Raw genomic sequence first — 25,186 nt, forward strand, 5'->3', positions numbered from 1 at the left:
CCGCGGCCCCCGGCCCCCCCGCCCCCGGTGGCGCCGCCCCCCGCCCGCCCGGCCGGGGGGGGGGAGGGAGGGAGGGAGGGAGGGAAGGAGAGGGAATTTCTCTGTAGGTTAATATCTCCAGGTAGAATATTTATCTAGCATACTAAAAACCAAGATTCAATCCCTAGCATGATTTTTAAAGAGAGAGAGACAGAGAGAAGGAGGAGGAAGAGGAAAAGGAAGAGGAAGAAGAGGAGGGGAGGGGGAAGGGAGGAGGAAGAGGAGGAGGAAGAGGAGGAAATGGCCCAATATGTAATGTGTGTGTTGTGCAGACATGGAGACCTGAGTTCAGATTCCCACACTCATGTAAAGAGCTGGGTAGAGTGGAACACTTCTGTGACCCAAGCACTGAGGAACAGACAGACAGAACTCACTGGTCAGTTTAGCTCAAACAGTGAGCTTCAGAATCAGCAAGAGACCCTCTTTCAAAGAATGAGGTTGACATCAATCTCTGGCCTCCACACGCACTCAAACAGGTTTTGCACAGCCAAGTACAACCCTGTGTACATGTATGCACACACACATAATACATTCTTCAATAATTTTCAGAAGTTTTCATTATTTTGTCACTCAGCTGTCATTAATAGTTGGTTTCCTCTTTGCTCATTATACACATAGAAAAAAATTCCAGACACCCATCCATTTACCTTTTTAGCAAATATAAATTCACATTACATTCTAAAGTTAGCTACCTCCCAGTTTCAATAAGTCCCCTAGCTTATACTGTGCTACGGAAAAGGAAGGGAGAAAGAGAATGCATGTAAATTTAAAGGGTTCAGAAAAAGGAGTCTGTGCTATTGGTACTTTTCTTGTGAGAACAAGACAGAAAGTGTATATTATGTATGGAAATAATTTTAATTTGGATAAAGGGAGACTTGTCACTACATACTATCTCTCTCTAGCTATCCCTTCCAAAAAAACAAACAAACAAACAAACAAACAAAGAAAAACAAACAAAATACTTCATGTTCTTACTATGGTGTCAGAATATCAACATCACCATTATGTGGTTCTATGAAAGACTGAGCAACAATCTGCCTTGCAGAGTAATACTAAACAAGTGAAAACACTCAACAAATTGTTTAGCAAATATAAAAATTCTGTTACTTGGTATGGTGGCTAAGCAAACCTTCAATCCCAGCACTATCGAAGCAAGAGGCAGGCAGACCTCTCTGTGAGTTCCAGGCTAGCCAAGGCTACCTTATGAGAAAAAGTAAAAGATGTGGCTAATGACATGACTTGATTTGGAGAAGGAGTGTGGGCCAGGGATTTGAGATGAACTAGGAAGAATGACATGTAGCATGCAGGGCTGAACACCTAAGAGGATAAAGGGCAGAGAACAGAAGGAAGAAGAGAGAACATTAGAAAGAAAGAAAATCCACTTGGGAGTTAAAGAAATAAACAAAACAGGAGGAAGAGAAATGGTTAAGAATCTAGATAGATGAAGAGGTAGGTTGGACAGACTCAGAAGATGAATTTTCTCTGATACACTAAGAGCTTGGATTTTATTTCAATATTCTTTTCTTCCTTTTGCTTTTAAAACAGAGTCACACATACAGCTCAGGCAGGTTTTGAACTCCCTAAGTTGCTGAGAATGATTCTGAACTCCCGTTTCTCTCTCTAACCTCTAGCTTCTAACTGCTAGGATTACAGATACATACTAGTATTCTCTGCTATTCTAAATCTTAAGAAAATGATTAGTTTTTTCTAAAACAAAAACAAAAACAAACAAACAAACAATAACCCCAAAACCTGGCAAGCCAGCTGGGACTGTACACAACTGTAACCTCAAGACCAGGCAAGTAAAGGCGAGTGCATCACGAGCTTAAGGCCAACCTGGGCTATACAGCTGACAGTCTCAAAAAATAGAAACAAAATGAGCCAGGCATGGCCGTGCAAGCCTTTAATGACAGCACTCCTGAGGCAGAGACAGGCAGGCAGGTAGGTACCTGGTGAGTTCAAAGCTAACTGTGTAGCCGGTAACTGTCTACACAGTGAGTTCCAGGACAACCAGGGCTACAAAGTGGGCCCTGCACACCTCACTTCCAAATGTGTGCACACATACGTATATCAAAGAAAAATCCTGGGAATAATTTAGAAGAAATAAATTGGGGTGGGGAGAGAATATGGAAACCAGAGGAATTCTATACAAAGTTGCTCCCATTTTTGCCTTTAAATCATGATCCACTAGGATGAGGAGATTTAGGAACTCTAGGTGAGGAAAAAAACTATGAGTCATGAATTCTAATGCAGACAATTTGGGAAATTGTTTTTCTGTAAGGAAGCCATCAGACAAAGATATCCAATAGACAGGTTTAGAATCAAGTTAAGGGAGTGAGAGCATTTAAAGAAAGTAGAGTCCCAAGAAACATAGAAGCTAGGAAAGGGTATTAATCAGTGCGAGAGCCAGAGGTTTAGGGCTCTGACCCTTTGAACTCGGTGTCTTGAAGAGTAAGCAAAGGAAAAGAAGAGCTACCAGAAGATGTCACCATGACCGAAGAAGAAGCAGGGAGACAATGAGCCTGAGAACAGGAAGCAGGGTATCTGTGTTCCCTGAACCTTTTGGGACTCTTTCATCACTTCTGTGTTGTTTAAAAAAAAAAAAAAATTGAAAAATGATATACTGATCAATCACATTCTAGACAAAATGATTTTAGTCTCAAATCACTGACTTAACCTCTGGTTAAGAAGTTTTACTTCAGTGAAGAATTCAAGAAGTGGAAAGCATGCACATCATTTTCAAGAACTCTTTATTCTGGGGCTGAGAATGTGGGTTAGAGATAGAGTGCTTGTCTAGCATGTACAGGGAAGGTCCTGGATTTAACACCCCCACACCCTTTTTCATAAGTTCCACTCTATCATAATGTATCATTCATACGGAAGTGGGATCTAATGACATGGAAGTATAAGCTACTCACTTATTGATACTTGGTCTAGCCATCCCCATCTAAAAAAAGAGTATTAGGTTCAAGATTGACATCATTTATCTTCAACAAGCAAGTCATGACCTCTCTCAACTGAGTTCCTCATCTGTAGAATAGGGGCAGAAGCCAAAGCAGTTAGCCTTACAAAGCTTTGGTGAAGACAGACCACAAAAACAGATGGAAATGATTCTGGATATAAAAACATGACAACCTCTGGCTAATTCAAAATACCTACAGTAAATCCATTTATTTCAAATTTCAATGTATATTTTAAAACTACACATTATACTTAAAATACAGTGTAGAACCTTACTTTAACATAAAAAATTAACCTGGATTTTTAAATTCCCAGTGATGTTCATACAATGGTTTTATCATAGATTTCATAGATACAATCATGGGTTAGTTCAACCTCTTAAACAATTAAAAAAAAAAAAAACTGGGCTGAGTGAGGTTGGTAGCTCAGTTGGTAGAGTACTTGGAAACTCCAAGTTTGATCCCCAGTGTAAACTCTGTATAAATTTGAAGTAGAAGCAAATGACAGTCACATCAATTTAAAAGGCCAGTCTGAGATACATGAGACCCTATATGAAGAAAACGGGGAAGGAAAAAAGAAAGGAAAAGGGCTGTATGGCCGGAAGTGTAGCTCAGAACATTTGTTTGCTCAGTAAGCCAAATTCTAGCATAAAAAGAAAAGGCTAAGGAGGTTCAACAAGAGGCAGCAGCAAAACACAGAAAGTGCTAGAACACAAAGATAATCTGAGCCACAAACTCCAATTTTAGAGATCATATATTCTGAGATACAGGCACACTTTGTATGCTAAATCTTGATAGTAACACTGTAAATCACCCTTTTTAACTTAACTATTACTAAAAAATAATATTTGGTAGTAAAGAACTGCCATTAAAAAGTGCATTTAAATTACTTTTTTGAGGACTATAGAGAAGGCATAGAAACCTTTTTTTTTTTTAAGAGTAACATGGCTAACTCCAAGGCTCTCACAACCATCTCACAAGTATGTGCTATTACTCACATCTGTCCTGTGTGATTTGAACAGGGAGTTCAAACTTTAAAGATTCACACCTAGGGAATGTTCTCCCACTTATTCTCGGTTTTCAATAAAGGTGCATTTACTTGATGTTTCAAGGTATTTTGAATTTGTTAAAGTAGATAAAACTAAGGACACTGATTAAGATAACTGAAATAATACAGACTTGAGGTCTGATGGAAACATGGAGGTTGTAAATGGGCTCCTTCTCTACAAAGTCCGTAACTCAGGTTCCCTATGGCCCCAACTTAGGGTCAGGTTAACATTTTGGCTAGTTAGCAAGGTCTTCCATTTCTGCAACCACAATTTATTTGAGCAAACTGCTGATCAAAAGTGATATAATTTTGTTTTACTGCTTTGTTTTTTTTAAATGATGAGCATAATCTGATATTATTGAAATTACATGCTGAATTGTATTTTCAATTAGCAAGAAGATAGGAGGAGAAAATTAAGGTTCAGAATTATACTTCACAACATACTGTATGTATGCAAAATACACTGTATGTAATATACTAACTAACATACATAACTACCAGTTTTCTCTGTGACAAGAGCTTAAGAATATGATAGTTAAAAACTAGTGGGGCATGGCAGCACATGTATATAAACACAGCACCTCACACAGCAGCTGTGGCAGAGGATCATGAGGCCAAATGAGCTATACAGGGAGACCCTATCTCTAAAAATAGCAATTCGGTCTGAGGATGACAGAGTGTTTGCCTGTTCAAGGTCATCTTCGGCTACAGAGGGAGTTCCAGACCAGCCTGGGTTACACAAGACCCTGTCTCAAAAAAAAAAAAAAAAAAAAAGTAAGTAAAAAATGAAAACAATGAGTAACAAAATACTTAATTCCCAAAGGATTATTTAACTATTGCATACCCGCTCAAAGCAGTAAAGCCAGCTTAAAACCACCTTGGAATCTGTCATATGAGTAAATACAGTTTGAAGAGATGGGAGCCAATATACTTGAACTAATGTTGCTAGTCATATATCAATGGTACCCTCTTGCAAAAAACTTAGTTTCATCCTGGAAGCAATTAGCAGTTATAAGAATTAGACTAAGTAATTAAAAAAATTTACGTGTAGGCTTTCTAGAAGTCTCTTTTAAGGGACCGGTTTCACCAAATAATAATAACAGCCCAGTTCCCTCTGCTTAGGATAAAAATTAGACAACAAAAATACTTACACAGGACTGGAATTCAAAGAGCAATGATCCACCATCATTTCTGGAAGGAAATCCAACTTAAACGCAGCCATCACCTCACTCTCCCCTTCAGAAGCCAATGATAATAACTTGCTGCACTTGTCTGATCCACAAATACACACAGCTTTAGCTTCCTGGGCCCCACAAAAAACACAAAGTGGAAACGGAGCTCAGGGAAACCAGCAGTAAGTGCCACAGAAAGAGGCAGGTCTGGGGAAGGGGCAGGGAAAGGGAGTATTGGACTAAAATGGGGATGTGACCATGTGAAGGGAGGCTCAGCTCAGCACACAATGAAAATGCTGATGCACCAGGCTTGTTTTGTGTGATTTTCCCTGGCGAAGCAGTACTAAGTGCACTGTCAGAGAAATAGTGTGTCAGATTCATGAAGATAGTGTAGCCAACAAAGCAGAAGAAACACAAACTTCTTTCACATTGTCCAAAGTTCTCCCTTATAAATCAGTATTTAAAGTCCCACAGAGCTAAAATTACCTCAAGGAAAAAGCAAATAGGCAAAACAAAACAACAACAACTAACCAACCAAGAAAACTCACCTCACCTCATGTGGTAAAAAACGCTTTTAAAGAGCCAATTGTTGGCCTTGGGTTTAAACTTAGTCTTCCATGTTGAAGACAGCAATAAACAGGGTCCAAATTAATCCCAGAACAGTCATAAAAGAAGGAACAGTAAGGTCAAGAGAAGCAGGCCAGAGGCAAGCTGTTGGAGGAGCTAACCATCTAAACCCTGTCATTGACCAACGACTTCTGCTAGACTGGTCCTGTTCTTTTTAATAGTACTGAGGATAAAGTATAAACCAGTAGCTCATCAGCAACACTTTAAAAAACCCTGGTTTAGTACCACTCACTAGCATTAGGTGTACACAGGCAAAATATGTTTACTATTTCTGAATTTTACTAGAAATTAAAAGAAACAGTAATATTATATTATTATATAATAGTAATAGTCTGCCCCCCATCATGTAGCCCTGGCTGTCCTAGAACTTGCTCTGTAGACTAGCCTGGCCTCAAACTCCGAGATCCACCTGCCTCTGCCTTGAAAGTACTGGGATTAAACGTGTACCCCACTAATGCCAGCATCTATTGGCCTTTCTGATGAAAATTTTAAAAGCCAGTAGTGCTCATTAAAAACAAACAAACAAACAAACAAACCAAACCCTGTCTATTAGGGACACAAACTCAAACCACAGGGAAGGAGAGTGCAATGTAAGCTAACTCTCTTCATTCCCTCACTTCCTTAAGGCCTAAGCACTGTAACTGTTCAGTGGCAGACTTATCTAGCATATATGTGTAACCACGGCTTTAATCCCTAGTGCCAAAGGGTAAGAACACTGTTGATGAAACCAAGATGGATGAGAGCAAGAATAAAATTCCAGTATTCGTGAGCTGTCGAAATGGATATACTTAGCAACCGAGGCCGATGTGTGCTCCCTTCTCAATTTAGCTCCAGGTCCCCCTAAACAACAAATGGTGGCATTTCAATATTTAGGCAATGATTCTAAAACTTAGCTCTGAGGGCTCTCAAATTTCAGTCTTCCTTTCCATTTTTATCACTGGGGCTGTCTTACTTCAAAGATTTCACTTCACCCAAGCTCAGTTCACAACACAGGAAACTTTGAAGAATGCTTATAAAAGAAGTAAAATGAAATGGGGCTGGTGCTACATGCCTGTGATCCTAGCACTTGGAAGGCAAAGGCAGTTCAAGGGGAGCTTCTGCTGCATAGCAGATTCTAGGACAGCTAGGAATAAGTAACAAAAAAAACCCACCCTGTCTCAAACAATCAATTGAAGGAAAATGCACAAACTCTAAACCATAGGAGGAAGGATAGCATATGATGAGGTAGTTCTGATCTGTTACAGTGGCTGACACCTATCTACACCTGACCCAGGAGAAGTTGTAGCTAGGTTTTCTCTCCAAAATTCACACATAAACATTCCAATAATACTAGATTTTAACAGAGAATGGTTTTTATACTTTGTCAAGGGTCTCTGAAGATCAGCTTTGCAGATGGAAGTAGCAAAAGCACACTTCCAATTCCACTAAAAAGTGAAGCATAAATAAATTCCAACTGAGAAGAGTCTACAAACAATACACAGTCCAGTTCACCAACCCTGTAGATTGCAGGTACTAGCCCAAGCTGGTACAGCTTTCTTACAATCACTGAACCTGGTATTATTCCCCATCCTAAAGTTATATGGTCCAAGAAATAACTTGACGAGTCAAAGATCAAATTACTTTTAAATTTAAGACTTAATTTAAAGAAGAATCAAGTTTCCAGGAATCCTTCTTGTTGTTGCTATATTTCTATAATTCATTAAAAACATACGAATTCTATGAGTTTGAGGCCAGCCTGATCTACAGAGCTAGTTCTAGAACAGTTAACGTTACACAAAGAAATCCCATCTCAAAAGAAAGGAAAAACCAAACCAAAACTAAAAAACTCTATATGTCACTTTAATCAGAATCACAGTATCTACCAAAAAGGAAGAGTACTTAACTTAAACATAGGAGATATAATTGAACCTCTGGGTATATATTCCTTATGACACTTTCATTAAGCCTTGGGCTAAGAAACACTTGATTTTTAACCCTTCAGACAGAATTTTTATTCAAAAGAATTCTATGAAAACTGCTTAATGTAAGTTTTTAAAGAAATCAGGGGGGCTGGTGAGATGGCTCAGTGGTTAAGAGCACTGACTGCTCTTCCAGAGGTCATGAGTTCAAATCCCAGCAACCACATGGTGGCTCACAACCATCTGTAATGATATTTGATGCCCTCTTGTGGGGTGTCTGAAGACAGCTACAGTGTACTCACATATAATAAATAAATAAAAAAAAAAAATTAAAAAAAAAAAAAAGAAATCAGGGCGTGGAGGCCCTACAATTTCTATGCTTATTACATTGCTATTAAAATCCATTTTATGATTTACAAAGCACTGCTGCTTCAAAAACCTCAAATATGGAAACGCTACTTCATAGAGAAGAGTATCTCTTTTAGACAGGTCCCAAGAGTTAGCTCAGTATAATTAAATTCAATGAACTTGTGGGAAAAGAAAGAGAAATAATTTTTAATTAATTCAGTTTTTAAAAAGTTTATAACACTAAGCAATACTAAAAATTATGGATCTAAAAATATAGATATTAAGGAAATTAATAATTTAAAAAGTCAGTTGTTCACAGAAAACGACCCTTAATTGAAAAAAACAATCTTTGCTTACATATAGAGACAAGAGGGTTAACCTATCCTCTGCCTCCTATGCCTTTCATTCTGGATATATCTTATTTCCTTTTGTTGTTGTTTTTAGGACAGGGTTTCTCTGTGTAACAGAGGCTGTCCTGGAACTCACTTTATAGATCAGGCTAGCTTTGAACTCACAGAACAACTGCCTCTGCTTCCCTAGTGCTGGCATTAAAGGTGTGTACCACCAAGCTTGGCTTCTTTCCTTATTTATATGTTTGTTCTGTCTTAAATATTTTTTAACCTGGTTTTTTGAGACAGGTTTCTCTTATCCCTGGATATTGGGATCCAAGGAATCCCACCATTCCCAGGTTTTTAGAGCTTTTGTTTGTTTTTCAAGACCAGGTTTCACTGTGTGGCCCTAGCTATCACTCTGCCTCTGGATTGCTGGGATTAAAGGCAAGCACTAACAATACTAGGTTTCTAAATTCTTTTTTTTTTTAAAGATTTACTTATTTTATATATGTGAGTACACTGCTGCTGTCTTCAGACACACCCAGAAGAGAGCATTGGCTCCCATTACAGATGATTGTGAGCCACCATGTGGTTGCTGGGAATTGAACTCAGGACCTCCCTGAACCATATGAGCCCTTCTAGCTCTTTTTTTAAACAATCCAAAGCCTGATTTGGGTTGGCTGGAACAAGCAGCATTCGATCATTAAGAAGTAACATTAAGCGCTTGGTGTGCTGAAGCATGCCTTTAATCCCAGCACTCGGGAAGCAGAGGCAGGCAGATTTCTGAGTTCAAGCCCAGCCTAGTCTTCAAAGTGAGTTCCAGAACAACCATAGCTGTTACACAGAGAAACCCTGTCTTGGGGTGAGGTGGCGGCAGAGGGGTAAGGGTTGGGAGTGGGGTTAAAAATCAGTAAGCATCAAACAATACAAATGAGGAAAGTAGACTCTAGAGAATAGCACATCCTGCATTTAGAATATCTCAATGAATAAATTTAGTATAAAAATGGAAAACTAGATTAGTAGAGAAAAATTTAAGAGTAAAACCCATTACTGAGCAAAAAAATACCTAAGAGACAACTCCAAATAGCTATCTTAATTGACATTAAAAAGGGAAGCACAAGGATAGGTGATCATATTTTACCAATAATCTTTTTTTTTTTTTTGGGGGGGGGGGTTTCGAGGCAGGGTTTCTCTGTATATCTCTGGCTGTCCTGGAACTCACTCTGTAGACCAGGCTGGTCTCGAACTCAGAAATCCGCCTGCCTCTGCCTCCCAAGTGCTGGGATTAAAGGTGTGCGCCACCACTGCCCGGCTAATAATCTATTTTTGAAAGAGCAATAACATGAAGTTTGGTTATATAAGAGCAGAAGAGATTATGGACTGACACTGAATTCTAAAAAGAAAGCCTACATCATTAAAAAACCACTACATACATACATACATACATACATGGAAAGCTAAAAATGAAAATACTTAGAAAATAGTCATAGGCACAGACTAAGTGAATTGTGTTTACCTGTTGCTTCCCTATCTGCGGATCATTAGATGACAAGAGGAATACGGAAAAGAAAGCAATTGATGTTCCCTTCAAAGTAATCAGTCAGAAGAGCTTAAACTTTTTTTTTTTTTAAAGATTTATTTACTTTATTTATGAGTACACTATAGCTGTCTTCAGACACACCAGAAGAGGGCATCAAATCTCATTACGGATGGTTGTGAGCCACCATGTGGTTGCTGGGATTTGAACTCAGGACCTCTGGAAGAGCAGTCAGTGCTCTTAACCGCTGAGCCATCTCTCCAGCCCCGAGCTTAAACTTTTAACTTAAAACATTCAGACTAGAAAGAATATCCATCTCAAAAATTGAGTGCTTCTGGAGCCTGGAAAGAGGGCCCTGGGGCTTAAGAGACTGCAGATTAGGACTCTGTGCTTAGTGTCTCCCTTCTTCCTTCTTTTCCAGAATCCCTATCTGACAGCTCTTAACTGCCTGTAACTCTAAAACCAGGGAATCCAATGCCCTCTTCTGATCTGAGTATGTGTATGTACACATAATCCTTTTTTAAAAAATTGAGTACTTTTAACATAATTAATGATTTTACTAGACCTTCCAACTCAGAACCTTGCATGTGTAAAATACGCTAAACCTGACTTGGTAATTACCTCTGTACTATCTTTTATTTTTTGCGAAATTATATAAGAATGACTTTTGCTTGGTTTTGTTGTCGCAAAAATGTGAAAAAATCACTTTAGACCAAAAGGCCCGAGTTTTTAACAGGAATTAGACAGTGGCGGAATTCTGCAAGGGAGTGTGTGTGAAGTGAAAAGAAATACATTTTTAAAACTGTCACAAATCTAAAATAATGCATGAATAATCAATGTTCAATGTGTAAGCTGGTAAACTTTCAGTGAGAAAATCTGAAGAGGCAGAATAACCAGAATTTATTCTGAAAATGATAAAAGTTTTGTTTCCTTCCCCTGTTTTTTAATCATTCCTCTCCTCATCCTTTTTGATTCTTGATCAGCACCAAATATAACAGAGACCCTGCTCTGTGCTTAGTCTCTCCCTTTCTCCTTCCTTCCCTCTACCCCCCCCCACTTGTTTGTTTTTTGAGACAGGGTTTCCTGGTGCAGTCCTGGCTATCCTGGAACTCACTCTGTAGACTAGGCAGCCTCAAACTCAAAGATTCTCCTTCCTCTGCCTCTTGAGTGCTGAGACTGAAGATGTGTGCCATTACTGCCAAGCTCCAAGGTCATTTTAAAACATCAACTGGAAGTTGGAGAATTAAAGTACTAAATAGCTGCTAAAGACATCTGCCCCCAAATCTCCAACAAATTACAAGTCTCGGAGGTTGAATTTCAGTACAGTTAGGTAATTAGAACATTAACCAGAATAATTATTGTTGTTTTCTTTTTGTGTTTGAGATAGGGTTTCCTGTATCCCAGACAAGCCTGGAAACTATGTAGCAAAGAATGACCTTGAACTCCTGACCCACCTGCCTCCACCTCCCCAGTACTGGGAATTCAAACCATACCCAACAAGTGTAGTTTAGGTGAGGTGACGGGATGGAAATTAGTGATTCACAGTCTCTAGACAAGCATTCTGTCAACTGAACTCCATCTCCAGTCCTTAACCTGATGGGGGAGGAGACTACAGAAAAGCTAAAGGATAAAGAGGACACTATTATTTTCCCCAAAGCAAATTCCCTAAATAGGGAGGTGTTGGGCATAAATTTTTTAAAGGCAGCCAAGTTTCTGACTTTGTAAATGTATCCTGGTGGCCCTAGGGTGGTGGTGAACCACTAAAACCAAAATAATCAGAAGATGAGAAAGTAATCGAAGGTAAATGCAAAGAGAGGAACCACAAAACCAATTTGCCTTATTTTTAAACATTATTGAACAATCTTACAAGTAGAGATTGATTCTGTACTGCCCCAGTTCCTATAAACTTCCATTTATAACTCCTCCTCGTTGTACTTTTGTCTAGCTATAGTCAGAGTACTGTTCAAAGTCATCAAGGACAATGTCTACCTGAAAAATATAAGAATTTTCAAAGAGCAAGCTAGACCTAGAACTATTTTTTCCCTGAAAACAAAGACTCTTCTTAACTAGCACAAAACATGTGCTCAAGTTTGTTTGTTTCAACTTTTTTTTTTTTTTTCAGTGATTGGGACTAACCCCAACCATCACGTATGCTAGTCAAGCACTCCACTGAGCTTCTTTTAAAAAAAAAAAGGAATAAGGTTTCAATAGGTTAGTTAGGCTGCCCTACAACTTGCAATCCTCCTACTTCAGCCTCCCAAATACCTGGGATTAACAGAGTTCTCTGAGTATTTTCATATCGACCAAATTAATTTATAGTCAATAAAGCAAAGATGTTTCCAATAATTATAAAAGCAAAACTCAGTAAAGCAGAAACAAAAACCTTATAAAACCAGGCATGATGGAGCACACCTTAACTCCAGCATTTGGGAGGCAGAATAGGCAGATCTCTGAGTTTTAAGGCTAGCCTCAAAACTCAAACAAAACAAAATTTGTTTAAAGAAAAAAAATACTTACTTAAACCTGTACTATACCATCAAAAGCTATTAAGAGGAAAGTAGGACCTGGGGGCTCAAACATATGATCCTAGTATTTGGTAGGAAGACTAGCTTAAATTCAAGACCAGCCTGAGCTACAAAATGAGACAGGCTCACCAAAACATTATTAAAAGGGGTTCTGGGGATTTAGTCCAGAGGTAGAACTAGGCTCAGCATATGCAAAGCCTGAGTTCAATTCCTAACACAAAAGAGAAAAAGTTACTAACAAGAAAGGTGCTTCCATTTACTAGACCCACAGCACTCCATTCAATCCTATACAGTAGTAACACCATGTAGGGTGGGAACTTCTCTTAAGAACTCAGATGCCATGAAGATAATCTGCACATTTCTCTTCATGGATGCTCCAGATGCAAGTGAGAGCTGTATGTCTGTTTCTCTTAAGAAAGGCAAGTATAATATAGGAGGTCCCAACTTTGATTGAGATGGTATGCCTGGAGAGGACTCAGGAGTAGCAGTGACCCTGAAGAGTGGGAACTAAGTTAAATTTACATTGCTACTGATGTTCCAGGGATATAAAGAACTGAGTGAAATATTTTTAGAACATAGTGCTAACTATGTAACTTTTTCAAGACAGAGTCTCATACCATATTTCAGACTGGTCTTGAACTCATGAGGTAGACCAGGATAACCTCCACATCCTGCCTTAGCTTCCCAATTGCTGCAATTCCAGGCATCATGCCTGGCTTGTATGTGACTAGTTTTTACAGCATCACTCCTTCCACATTATGGTAGGTATGTGACTTATCACATTACATGCTAGTCAGGAAATTTCTAGGACACCAGGAGCAAAAGCTTGGGGTCGTTAAGGCTAAAACAGGAAGGAATGAGGGACATATACTAGGACTCAGAGATTGTACTAATCCTTATGTCATTAGAAATAGCCTGTCTAGCAAGAGAAAATCATGAGTTCCTTAAAAGCAGGCAGACTCTCTCAGAGGTTTAGTCCAGTAGCAAAGTATGTGTGAGGTCTCAGGGTTCAATTCCTGATACCTCCCCCAACTGATATTAAGACAACCAAAGAAGAGTTTTTGTTTTTCTTTTGGATATAAAGTCTTACTCCATATCCTATAAACCCTCAGACTTACAATGTCTTCACCTGTCTCTATCCCGATGGCTGAGAATACAAGCATTCATCACTCTGCCTTGCTCCAAAGAGTAGTTCAAGTGAGAACTAAAGCACTCTCACAAAAAGAATTAAAACTGTCTTCTACAGTGGGCCCTTACATACAAAGTAAGAACAGGAGCTAGTGTCATACACTAGAAGGCATTTCACTGAAAGGTTTTGACTTCCTGATTTTGATCTACCACCATTAAAGAGGGGAAATAGCCAGGTATAGTAGGACATACCTATAAACTCAGCACTGGAAGTAGAGGCAGAAGGATCAAGAGTTCAGGCCAGCCTGAACTACATAAGCCTGGGTCATAAAATGAAACACAACACGAAGGAGGATGCCCAAGGATAAAGGCCAAGGAACCTGTGAGTAACCCACAGCATTATCTACTTGTTAAACAAACAAATACCAACTTAGGATGCTGAAAATAAGATGATCTAGGAAGTTTTAAAAATTGTACTTTACTGGTAGAGAAATCTTTCAGGTATTCTATTTGCCTTTCTTAGTAGACGGATAACGAACACTGTTCTTTCTGATATTTTTCACTTTCCTCTAAATATCTGTATCCTAGTAAACGACAAAACTCTGTCCTTCCCAGGAAAATGGTCAATAGTTAAGTAACCATTATCAGCACTTACATTCACTGGATTACACACTCCAGAGCCAAAAGCTGGTAGCATGACAATACTAACTGACCGATCTCAGTCTAAACTCATGACTCATTAGCAAGATTCCAAATAGTTAGTATATACCTTCATTAATTTCTTGAAAAACTTTTTTTTTAAACAGGACCTCACTGTGCAGCACAGGCTAGCCCTCAACTTAAACTATTTAAATTGGGGACTGGGAGTGGAGAGTAATAGCTCCTGATAGAATACAAGAAACTAATGAATTGAAGAGCATCCAGTTTGGAAGTCTTCAAAACAACTGACTCAAAGCATGACAATGAGGCTATGTTGAGAAAGACAGGGAGAAATAAGAGAGGTGAACTGTCTGTTTCCCATGTCCCCGAGGTAACCCTAGGTCTTCTGAAAACTGTGAAAACTAGCACAGATCATTCACAATGAAAATTTACTAGTTTTATATCTACTGATATAAATGAGCTGCTTTTAGTAGCACACATTTCTATCTTTAGTGTCACTGAGCATAAATTTTTATCAATGATAATACTTACGCAGGTATGAATTTAGATTAGAATTTATATAGATATAAATCTATAATTACAGAATATAGCGCTTCAAGTTTGCAAACCCCAATTATGAAAAATCTGGGGAACTGTCCAAACATTTCCAAAAGAATAACTACAATTAACAATTTAGAGCCCACTTCTATCTGGGAGCTTTTTAAAAAACTTATTTATGTATATGACCATGTTGTTGCTGATACCAGAAGAGGGCATTGGATCCAATTACAGATGCTTGTTAGCCACCATTTGGTTGCTGGGAATTGAACTCAGGACCCCTAGAACAGCCAGTGCTCTCAACCGCTGAGCCATACCTCCAGCCCCTATTTTGGAAGCTTTGTATTTCAATCTTACACTTATTCTACCTCTACTTTTTCAATGTGTAAAGGCACAAAGACATAAAGTAATTCCCTCAAGATCACAGGAATCCAAGAAATATATACAAAAGTGGCCTTCTAGATAAAAGGCTGCTTCAGATTAAACTCTCTCTGGGCACTAGGCAAGAGATTTAGCTCGGTCTTAGGTGCGAACCTAGGTAAACATGAACAGGTTCAATCACCAGTAACATGCAACACCAACAAAAACCTGTCTTCTAGTAAGCTTGTGCGTATAAATCATCAAAAGTACTTATTTAAATACCAAGAGCCATAAAATTTGAGTCTGACCAATTCGTATTCTCTCTCCCCCCCTTCCTCCCTCCTCCTCTTCCCCACTCCCTCTCATTTTTCTTCCTTGAGACAGGATCTTGCTTTATGGTATAAGATACATAGCCATGGTGTCCTTGAATCTTCCAGGAAAGAATTCACTGGCATATCAGCACACTAAGTCTCATTTTTCTAAGACAAAACTATAAGTTTTGAAAGATACAACTGGTGCAAAAGCCTCTTCAAGACTATAACTGTGAGTGGTGTGATGACACATGCCTTTAATCCCAGCAGAGGCAGGAAGATCTCCTGAGTTTGAAGCAGGCTTGTCAACATAGTGAGTCCCAGGGCAGCCAGTACTACATTTCAAAATAAAACAAACAAAAACAAAATAACCCTGAGGGCTGGAGAGCTGGCTCCGTGGTTAAGAGCATTTGCTGCTCTTGCAGAAGTCCTGGGTTCAGTTCCCAGCACCTGCATAGTGGCTCACAAGCATCTGGAACTGAGCTGCTTGTCTGTGCATATTAGGACTGCCCCAAGTTCCTGTCAAGTGATTTTTGGCTGTGAAGGGAGAATTTTTCTTTTCTTTTCCCTTAAGAAAAATTGAAGCTAAGCAAAATAGCACATTCGTGTAATCTTAGCTTTGGAAAACTTGAAACCTATAGTTCAATGCTGGCCTGAGCAACATGGCTTTGTGTATTCACTTGGGAAATAACTTTACTTGGTGACTAGTGGTCACCAAGATCACTTCCTGTTAGTGGTCCTGTAAATATCAGGGGTAGGAGAAAGAGAAGGATAATTTCTTTGCTTGTAATGCTAAATAAAATCTATTTCACAAACAACAATAACACAACCAATCAAAAAACAAAACCATAAACTAAAAAAACATGATTAAGGGAGACTAAGATAGCTCAGAGAAGGTAAAGGAGCCTTCCCATAACCATAGACTTGAATTGACTATCCAGGGAGATAAGATTCCTACAAGTTATCTTCTGACCACACCTGCTGGGAATAAATAAATGTGTAAATAGAACCAGGAGTGGTGGCTCACCAGCACTAGATAGGCAGAGATGGGTAGATAACTGAGTTCCAAATCAGCCTGGTCTACACAGCAAGTTTGAGGGCAGCCTGAGCTATCTAGTGAAACCCAGACTCAAAAGGGGTGAGGAGGCAGGAGCAGTATATACTTGGAGACATAGCTCAGTGGATAAGAGCAAGAGAACCCAGGTTCAGTTCCCAGTACACACCTGGTAGCTCTTGATCCTCCGAAATTACTGTTCCCAGGAACAGGGTGCCATCTTCTGGCCTCCAAGGGCATTAAGTACAAAAATAGCACACATAGAAACAGACAAAACACTCATACTCTCAAAATAGAGACAGTAATTTAAAAATATATATATTAAGGTCAATCAGAATTCCTGTTGTTAATAGAGGTGTGACTTGGCTCACAATAAATTATTTCTCTACATTTGTTTTATTTATAAAGAAGCTTAAACTGCATCACAAAAGAGACCAAATGCAATCAAGTTGTTCCACCAATTTTTAAGTGGAAGAAAGAAATAATAGAAAAGACTTGCAAAAAGCACTCTTTCCTTTTTTTGTTCCCCGTGGGCACATGCACCCACATGTGTACACACACACACACACACATTTAGAAAAAAATTCCTTCCTAAGCCAGTAAGATGGCTCACTCGTAAAAAGCACCTGTCATGCAACCCAACCAATATGAGTTTTACCACTGGAACCCAGGTAAGAAAAGCCAGTGAGGTAGATGGCCAAGAAAATTACCAAGGCGAACTGCTCCCACAGGCTGTGTGCTGACAAGCCTGGAGTACAAGAGACCCTGACTCAACAAGATGGATGGTGAGAGCTGACCCCCAAAAGTTGTCCTCTGACAACATTTACACTTGAACTCATACACATCATACACACTTAAAGAAAAACAATTCATTTAAACCTTTTCCTATCTTCAATAATCATCAAATTAATTGTCAAATCTCATTAAGTAGTCTCTTCCCCTATACAACTCCATATGGAGTGGAAAAGGGGAAGGGAAAAGGAAAAGAGAAAGAAATGTCTTTTTTCTATGTTGCTTCTTGTTATCTGTGTCACAGCAGCACTCTCAATATTGAATAAAAAGCAAATGCTGGATTTGGTAAAAGCCAATTTGCATACAGTGTCTCTAAGCCAGGGTACCCTTTTCCTGGGCAGAATGAAGGCTGTTGTACATCATCTAGTTCAAATTCAGTGTTCCAAGTTTTGGAGAAGGGAAGGCTCTTCAGAGAGATTCTTATGACAGACAACGCTTTAATCTAAAAGCAAAGACTAACATTAGACTTTTCCACAATATCTTGTATTATTAATTAACTAAATTCTGACATGTTCTAAGACTACCAATTCCTTTTTATTTCACTGTCCCACCAGAAGGTCAAATCCAGTGAGTCACTACTGCTCTTCTCTCTGATGCGTTTTGATTTCCACCCACTTGTGAAGCTCATCAGGACTGCACCATATGTTCCTGCCATGTAGAATATGACAGAATATGAATAATTTTTCTTCCTTTTTTGTGGGGGGAGGGGGTGTTTCAAGACAGGGTTTCTCTGTAACGGCCCTGGCTGTCCTGGAGCTCGCTTTGTAAACCATGCTGGCCCCAAACTCAGAGATCAGCTTGCCTCTGCCTCCCCAGTGCTGGGACTTAAGGGGTACACTACTACCACCTGGCTAGAATTTTTTTTTTTTTTCAAATCACTGTCAAAGTTGCTTTCAAAGTTACCTTGTAATCCTGATGTCTCTAAGAAATTATCATATACAACCTCCTGGAAATGGCTTTATAATTATTTTTGAGTATGGTCAGATAATTTCTTCTTTTGCATTTATTTACTTATTTATTTGACAGGATATTGCTATCCAGCTAAAGCTAGACTTGAACTTGAGGTATTTTATTTGTTTATTTATTTGACATGATATTATGGTGGCTCACAACCATCCATAAGGGGATCCGATACCCTCTTCTGGTGTGTCTTAAGACAGTAACAGTGTAGTCACATATATAAAATAAATCTTAAAAAAAAAAAAAAAAGGAACACCCTCACTCTTTCTTTTTTGAATTTATAGCAATCCACTTATCTCAAGGACTGGAATTACAGGTATGTATTACCACACCAGGCTTGTTTTGGGTGGTGGGGAGAATAGAGAGGAAATGGGATTTGCTATGTAATCTTGGCTGGCCTTGAATTTGGATCAATCCTCCTACCTCTGATTACCACATGCTGGGATTACATGTGTGAACCATTGTGTATGTCTCTGCTTTCACTTTTGTTTTTGGTGGGTTTTTTTGTTTGTTTGCTTGGTTCCCCCCCCCCTTTTTTTTTTTTTGGAGATGGTTTCCCTGTGCAGCCCTGGCTATGCTGCAATTTGCTCTGTCTGCAGACCAGGCTGGCCTCAAACTCAAAGATATCAGCCTGCCTCAGCCTCCCAGTGCTGGGACTAAAGGTATGCATCACAATGTCTGATTTGCTTTCACTTACTTAAAGTCATTAGTAAACAAACATTAGGGCATCAGATCCCATCATAGATAGTTGTAAGCCACCATGTGCTTGCTGGGAATTGAACTCAGGACTTCTGTCTGGAAAAGCAGCCAGTGCTCTTAACTGTTTAGATATCTCTCCAGTCCCAAGAAAAAATAAATAAATTTCCCAAATACTTTCAAGTCCTATGCTTACTCTAATAAATGCTTACAAGATGATATTTTTTTTGTTACTACCACATTAACCTTCTCTCCTAATAATAATCCTTTACTTAGAAACTTTTGCAATTATTTATTTAGTGCATATCCATGTTCCTATCATCAAGTTCAGATTGTCAGAATTGGAGCTAGTGATCTTACCCACTGAACCATCCGGCTAGCCCACCTACTAATAATATCCTTAATGAATATTATCATCAGTAAACTACAAAAAGGAATTTTCAAAGTATCTGGTTAATACCAACAGCTGGATATGCTTTTGAATCTAGAAGTTCTGATTCTTGAAAAATAGTCTGCAAAAAACTTGTATCTGATATGTGCACAGTACGGATAGGAGCATTCAAAAGAATACTGTCTACAACAACAAAACTTAAAGAACCATGGTTAACTGAAGTCTGATTAAATAAATTGTAGTATAACCACAAAACACAACATTCTAGAGCTATTTTAAAAAAAAGAAGAAAAAAAAAAGGTGATCAGGATCTATTTATATCATGGAAAAGGATTCGCACATGGCTTGAATTAAAACAAAATCTATGGAAAGATAAAATAGTTGTAGAAGTAGACTATTGCTTGAATTGTTTATAAGCAGACATATGACTTGTATCATACAGTCAACAGATTGTGTGTGTGTGTGTATGTGTGTAAACAAGGTCTCTCTGGGTAATCCTAGCCGGCCCTGCCTAGTTCTCATAGAGATATGCTTATCTTTGCCTCCCAACTGTTGAGAGTAAAGAATGCTACCAGTACCCTGGCACCTACAGAAAAATTTTAAAAGATTCCATGAAGCATAGTGTTAACAAGATGGCTGGCTGCTCAGCATGTAAAGATACTTGCCTCAAGCATGATAATCTGGGTTTGATCATGAAAGACATGGAAAGAATCAGCTCTTTCAAGGTGTCCTCTGGCTTGCACATAGCACTACAGTACACACACACACTCACAAACATGCACACACACACAGTCAATTTTTTTTAAAGATTTATTTATTTATGTATATGAGTACACTATTGCATCGGATTCCATTACAGATGGTTGTGAGCCACCATGTGGTTGCTGGGAATTGAACTCAGGACCTCTGGAAGAGCAGTTAGTGCTCTTAATCGCTGAGCCATCTCTCCAGCCCCCCCCCCACTCCCAATGTTTAAAAAACAAAACTATAAAGTATAACATAAACATCCCAACTTATGTAGTGCTGCAAACAATTTGATCTTGTACTTTTTTTCTTGCTTTGCCTAAAACTCATCTGTACAAACAGCCACTGTCCACTAAACCAGCACTACATCACATATAAACTAGACAACTGTATCGTGCTGATTGAAATTATTTTAGCAACTCACCTGACACTCAGGCAACCTGAACTACAAGTCTTATGTCTTGCCTATTTTAAAAGTTCGGAGCTATTTTCAATCACTCAGCTGTATATCTACATGTACATTTTCTTCAGTCAGTCTTTCCTGCAAAAGTAAAGTACAGCATTAACTGAATTCCAGTAAGGAAGGCAAAGAACTGTGTAAGACAGTATGCAAAAAGCAAGTTCTATAAATACAGCTTTTGTCCTACTCCCTCAAAAAGAAATCAAAGCAGCTTTAGGTTTAAACAAATAAACAAACAAAAAAGCCAACAGTACAGAAATATGGTACTTGCGGTTCTAGAGACTGTAAAAGGTCTTGAATCCTGTTTCTCACACTGCATCTTGCTTTTGTCTCCCTAATCTCAGTGGGAGGTTCAGATTCAATTATAGGCTTTATCATCCTGGTTTTTTTTCCCTTTCCCTTACTCTTATACTACCCAACAAAACAGTATCTTCTATGCTTGCTCATTCACCTTTTAGGCAGGCATGTATAAAGCAAACAACACATACCCACTCTTCCACAGAACCTACCATAGAACTTCTACCATCTCCAAAACCTTGACCAAACAAGCAGCCAAAAAACCTGCCTGTACCATCTGCTCCCACCTCCCTCCCAAACACGGGCACTCAAGCAGGATGCTCCCATATGGTCTTATCTAAGGATGGCTGTTCTGTTTTGCTGAGAAGCAGAAAACTTCATTCAGTCTTTCTGCTTTGGCCCATTTCAATAAAATTCAAATAAATAAAGCCCCTCTTTCCCTTACCCAATTTATGGTATTTGTTTATAATGTCCCACTACCTCTTGTGGTTCATACCTGGAATCTTCAGCATCCAGTAGGATGAGGCAGGAAAATTGTGAGTTTAAGAGCCAGTCTAGGTGGGCTAATATAGTGAGTTCCCAGATATGCTAGGCTATAAAGAAAAGACTCTGTCTCAAACAACAGCAACAAAAAGGAAAAAAAGTGTAACTCTGCTTTCATTAATCAGTAAGTAGGGCATTTCTAAGGACAAACAATCGAAACACATTCTACGTATCCTTCTACATTATTGTCTTTTGAAAAGTACATTCAATTATCATGCTTTCATCACTTTCCAATTGTGTTCCTAAAAGAGCTTCCCACATTTAGACACTCACTTATAGCATTTGCAACACCTCCTTCAAATCACCCCTTAAAATATCTTGACTGTTTTACAAAATTAAAGTTGTCAGTGATTTCATTTTCACAAAAACAAGTTCCTTAGAAAACAGGAGCTCTGTCAATTAAAAAAAAAAAAAGAGAGAGAGAACCCAGAGGCTGGAGAGATGGTTATGATTAAGTGCCCTTGGGGTATTTTTAGAGGACCTGAGTTGGTTCCAACACTCACATCCTAGGTGGCTCATAATAGCCTGTAACTAGACTAGGGACTCTGATGCCCTCTTCTGGTCTCCACAGGCACTCATACATGTGATACACATTAAAAGAGATGGAGAGAGACAGGACACTTTTTTTAAAGTCCACGATTTTAGAACTAAGAAAACCATACTAAAGAAAAGGGCATGTTCTCTGCCTTAAGTTGTTATGAATATGCTAATAATCTATGACTTGCATTAGAAACAAACAAACAAAAAAAAGTCACATACATCCAAGGGAAAGTGCAATCTTTAATTTAGAACTCCAAATATTTCACCAGGAGGGGTGGCACACCTGCATACCTTTATTTCCAGCACTTGGGAGGCAGAGACAGGCAAATCTCTAAGTTCAAGGCAAGCCTGGTCTACAGAGCAAATTCTGGATAGCCAGAAGTCCTGTCTTGAGAAACAGAAACAAAAAAGTCTAAGGCTAGAGAGATGGCTCAGTAGTCAAGAGCATTGGCTTCTATTCCAGGACTCAGGTTCAATTCCAAGTATCCATGTGGCAGCTCAGAACTGATTCTAACTCCAGTTCCAGGGGATCTGATATCCTCATACAGATAAACACGAAGGTAACACCACTACATGTAAAATTATATATTTCACAAAAGTGGGCTCTGCTTTGCATTTATCAGAGACAGGGTCATGCTACACAATCCAGATTGGCCTGAAACTTGATATTTACTCTAGGCTGGCCTCTTAACTCAAGAACTTGCTGCCTCAGTCTCCCAAGTGGTGAAATCAGTCATGTGCAACCACATCTGGCTATTTGGGATTTTGTTCTTATTGTTTAAAAAAAAAAAAACTGATTATTTACCTGCCTAAATTCATTCTTTGTGGTATTTGTTTATAATGTCCCAGACAGAATGATATTTTTGTTATTCTGGATGACAATTACATGGTCAACTACAAACTCTTTTAGTATCACTTCTTGTGAATAGATTCCTGTTATCCTGACAGAATTCATAGTTTTGGACCAGGCAAAAGCTTGCTGGTCCTTCCATTCCATGATCTCTCAAGAGATTTATATAGTACAGATGGGGGTGGGGGGAGTTAAAGAAGGAAAGGGCTGAAGATATAGCTCAGTTGGTAGAATGCTTAACTAGAATATGCAAAGCCCTGAGTTTAATCCCCAATATCCACAAACTCAATATGATGATACATATAATCCCATTACAAGAGAGAAAGAAGTAGCCCCAGGATCAAGTGTTGAAGGCCATATTTGACTATACAGTGAATTTGAGGTTATGTCTCAGTGAAAAAAATTAGTAAAAGTGTGGGTGTGTATCACAGATTGTAGTTCAATGGCAAAGTGCTTGTCTAGTATATATGTGACCCTAAATTCTATCCCCCATACAAAAACAAACAAACAAAAACCACTCCATAACATATTTACTACAAACCTACAGTCATAGATTATTATTACAACCTACCACCACTCATAACAGCATTCTCTATTTCCAGTTCTGGTGCTAACCAGGTAACTTTGTGAACACTAATTTTTCTTCTTAAACAATGTTTATTATTATCCCTGGGAGGAAAAGATGCATGCCATGCAGGTGTGTAGGTAGATGACAACTCTGTGGAGTTGGTTCTCTCTTTCCACCTTTATATGGGTTCCAGGGATCAAACCTAGTGCCAGACTTCTGCTGCAAGCACTTTTACCCACTGAGTCATCTTGCTAGCCCCTTTTCTTTTCAAAACATAGGCTCATGGATCCCAGCTGACCTTTAACTCACTGCACTACTGACCCTTCTAGCTCTACCAAGGTGCCCGAAGTATAAGCATTCAGCATCATGCTTAACTGACTAGGTGCTAAGCAATCCCAGGGTTTCCTGAATGCCAGTTAAGCACTCTACCAACTGAGCTACACTCCTAGTTAGCTTTATGAAATTGTTAAATATCTTTATGTATTCTCACATATGAAAAATAGTTACAAAACAGTATGTACTTTACAGTATGTTTGTTAGAACTTTAATGTATAACATGTAAATCCAGAAAATAGTCAAATAAGCATTTGCTACTGTTATTCTGTTATTCTATACTGTTATCTGGTTATTCTAACCAGACAATTGTATTCCTGCAAAATGGTTACATGATTAGAAAGAAAAGATACAAATAAGAAGTAAAGTACCTCTATTTGTAAGGTATATGATCCTATACTTAACAGACTCTAAAGAGCCATCAGAGTACTCTTGGATCTGCTATACACTTAGGAAAGTTAACAGGATACAAAAATCAACATGAAAAACCACTAGTGTTAAGATTGGAGAAATGGCTCAACAGTTACAAGCATTGGCTGCTCTGCCAGAGGATCTGGGCTCATTTAATAGCACCCACATGGCAGCTCACAACAATCTATGAAATTCCAGTTCCAAGGGGTTGAAATGTTTTCTGGCCTCCCCAGGTACTACATTCATGTGATGCAGACATACAGGCAGACAAAATATCCAACACTATAAAATTAAAAATAAAAGGTGAGGTCAATAAATTCAGTAGTAATATTTCTCATTAAAAGAGGGAGGGGAAAAATGTATAAGGCAGCAATGCTTGGCTAATAGATCAGCCCCCAACTTTTAGAATCCAACAGGTATATAGTGTTTCTCATTACTCAATATTGGATCACTGGTCCTAAGTGCAAGTCTTTAAAAAAATAAATAAATAAACACACACACACACACACACACATATATGTATATACACATATATATGTATGTGTGTATTATATATATATATATAATACACATATATGTATATATATGTATTATATATATACAATATATATACATATATATGTATATATTTTTAAATTTCACGAGTGTTTTGTCTACAAGTAAATATGTTCATCATATATATGACTGGTGCTCATGGAGGTCAGAATATCAGGTTATCAGATTCTCTGGAACTAGAGTTACAAGCGGTTTTGAGCTGCCATGTGGATGCATGGAATTTGAACCCAGATGCTCTAGGAAAACAGCCAGTTCTCTATATCACTGAGCTATCTCTCCAGCCTGCTTTCTCTTCTTCCTTGAAATTTATTTATCCCCTTCATTATATCAAATAAGTTTGTGGAAGCTTTTAAAATGGATATACATAAATAAGGCCAGGAACTGGCCATAGTGGCACATGCTTTTAATTCCCAGCAACCTGGGAGGCAGCAGCAGGCAGATCTCTAAGTTCAAGGCCAGTCCAGTCTACAGAGCAAGTTCCAGGACAGTCGGGAGCTACAGAGAGAAACT

The 25,186-nt window shown here is 38.6% G+C and overlaps 1 protein-coding gene across 12 annotated transcripts in view; it reads right to left on the bottom strand.

The window, feature by feature from the left end:
• Celf1 (CUGBP Elav-like family member 1) overlaps nucleotides 1–25,186 on the bottom strand; it is a 92,669-nt gene that overhangs the window by 43,435 nt on the left and 24,048 nt on the right. For 8 of the 12 annotated variants that reach the window (XM_028778499.1, XM_028778501.1, XM_028778502.1 and 5 more), the window contains exon 2: nucleotides 5,199–5,350. The exons of the other annotated variants lie outside the window; for them this stretch is intronic. In XM_028778499.1, coding sequence (XP_028634332.1) covers nucleotides 5,199–5,269 — 71 coding nt within the window. In that variant the 5' untranslated portion in view covers nucleotides 5,270–5,350. The remainder of the gene's footprint in view (nucleotides 1–5,198; nucleotides 5,351–25,186) is intronic. 12 annotated transcript variants of the gene reach the window in all.

This window comes from Grammomys surdaster, unplaced genomic scaffold (genome assembly GCF_004785775.1).
Source record: "Grammomys surdaster isolate TR1022 unplaced genomic scaffold, NIH_TR_1.0 338, whole genome shotgun sequence".
Lineage (NCBI taxonomy): Eukaryota > Metazoa > Chordata > Mammalia > Rodentia > Muridae > Grammomys > Grammomys surdaster.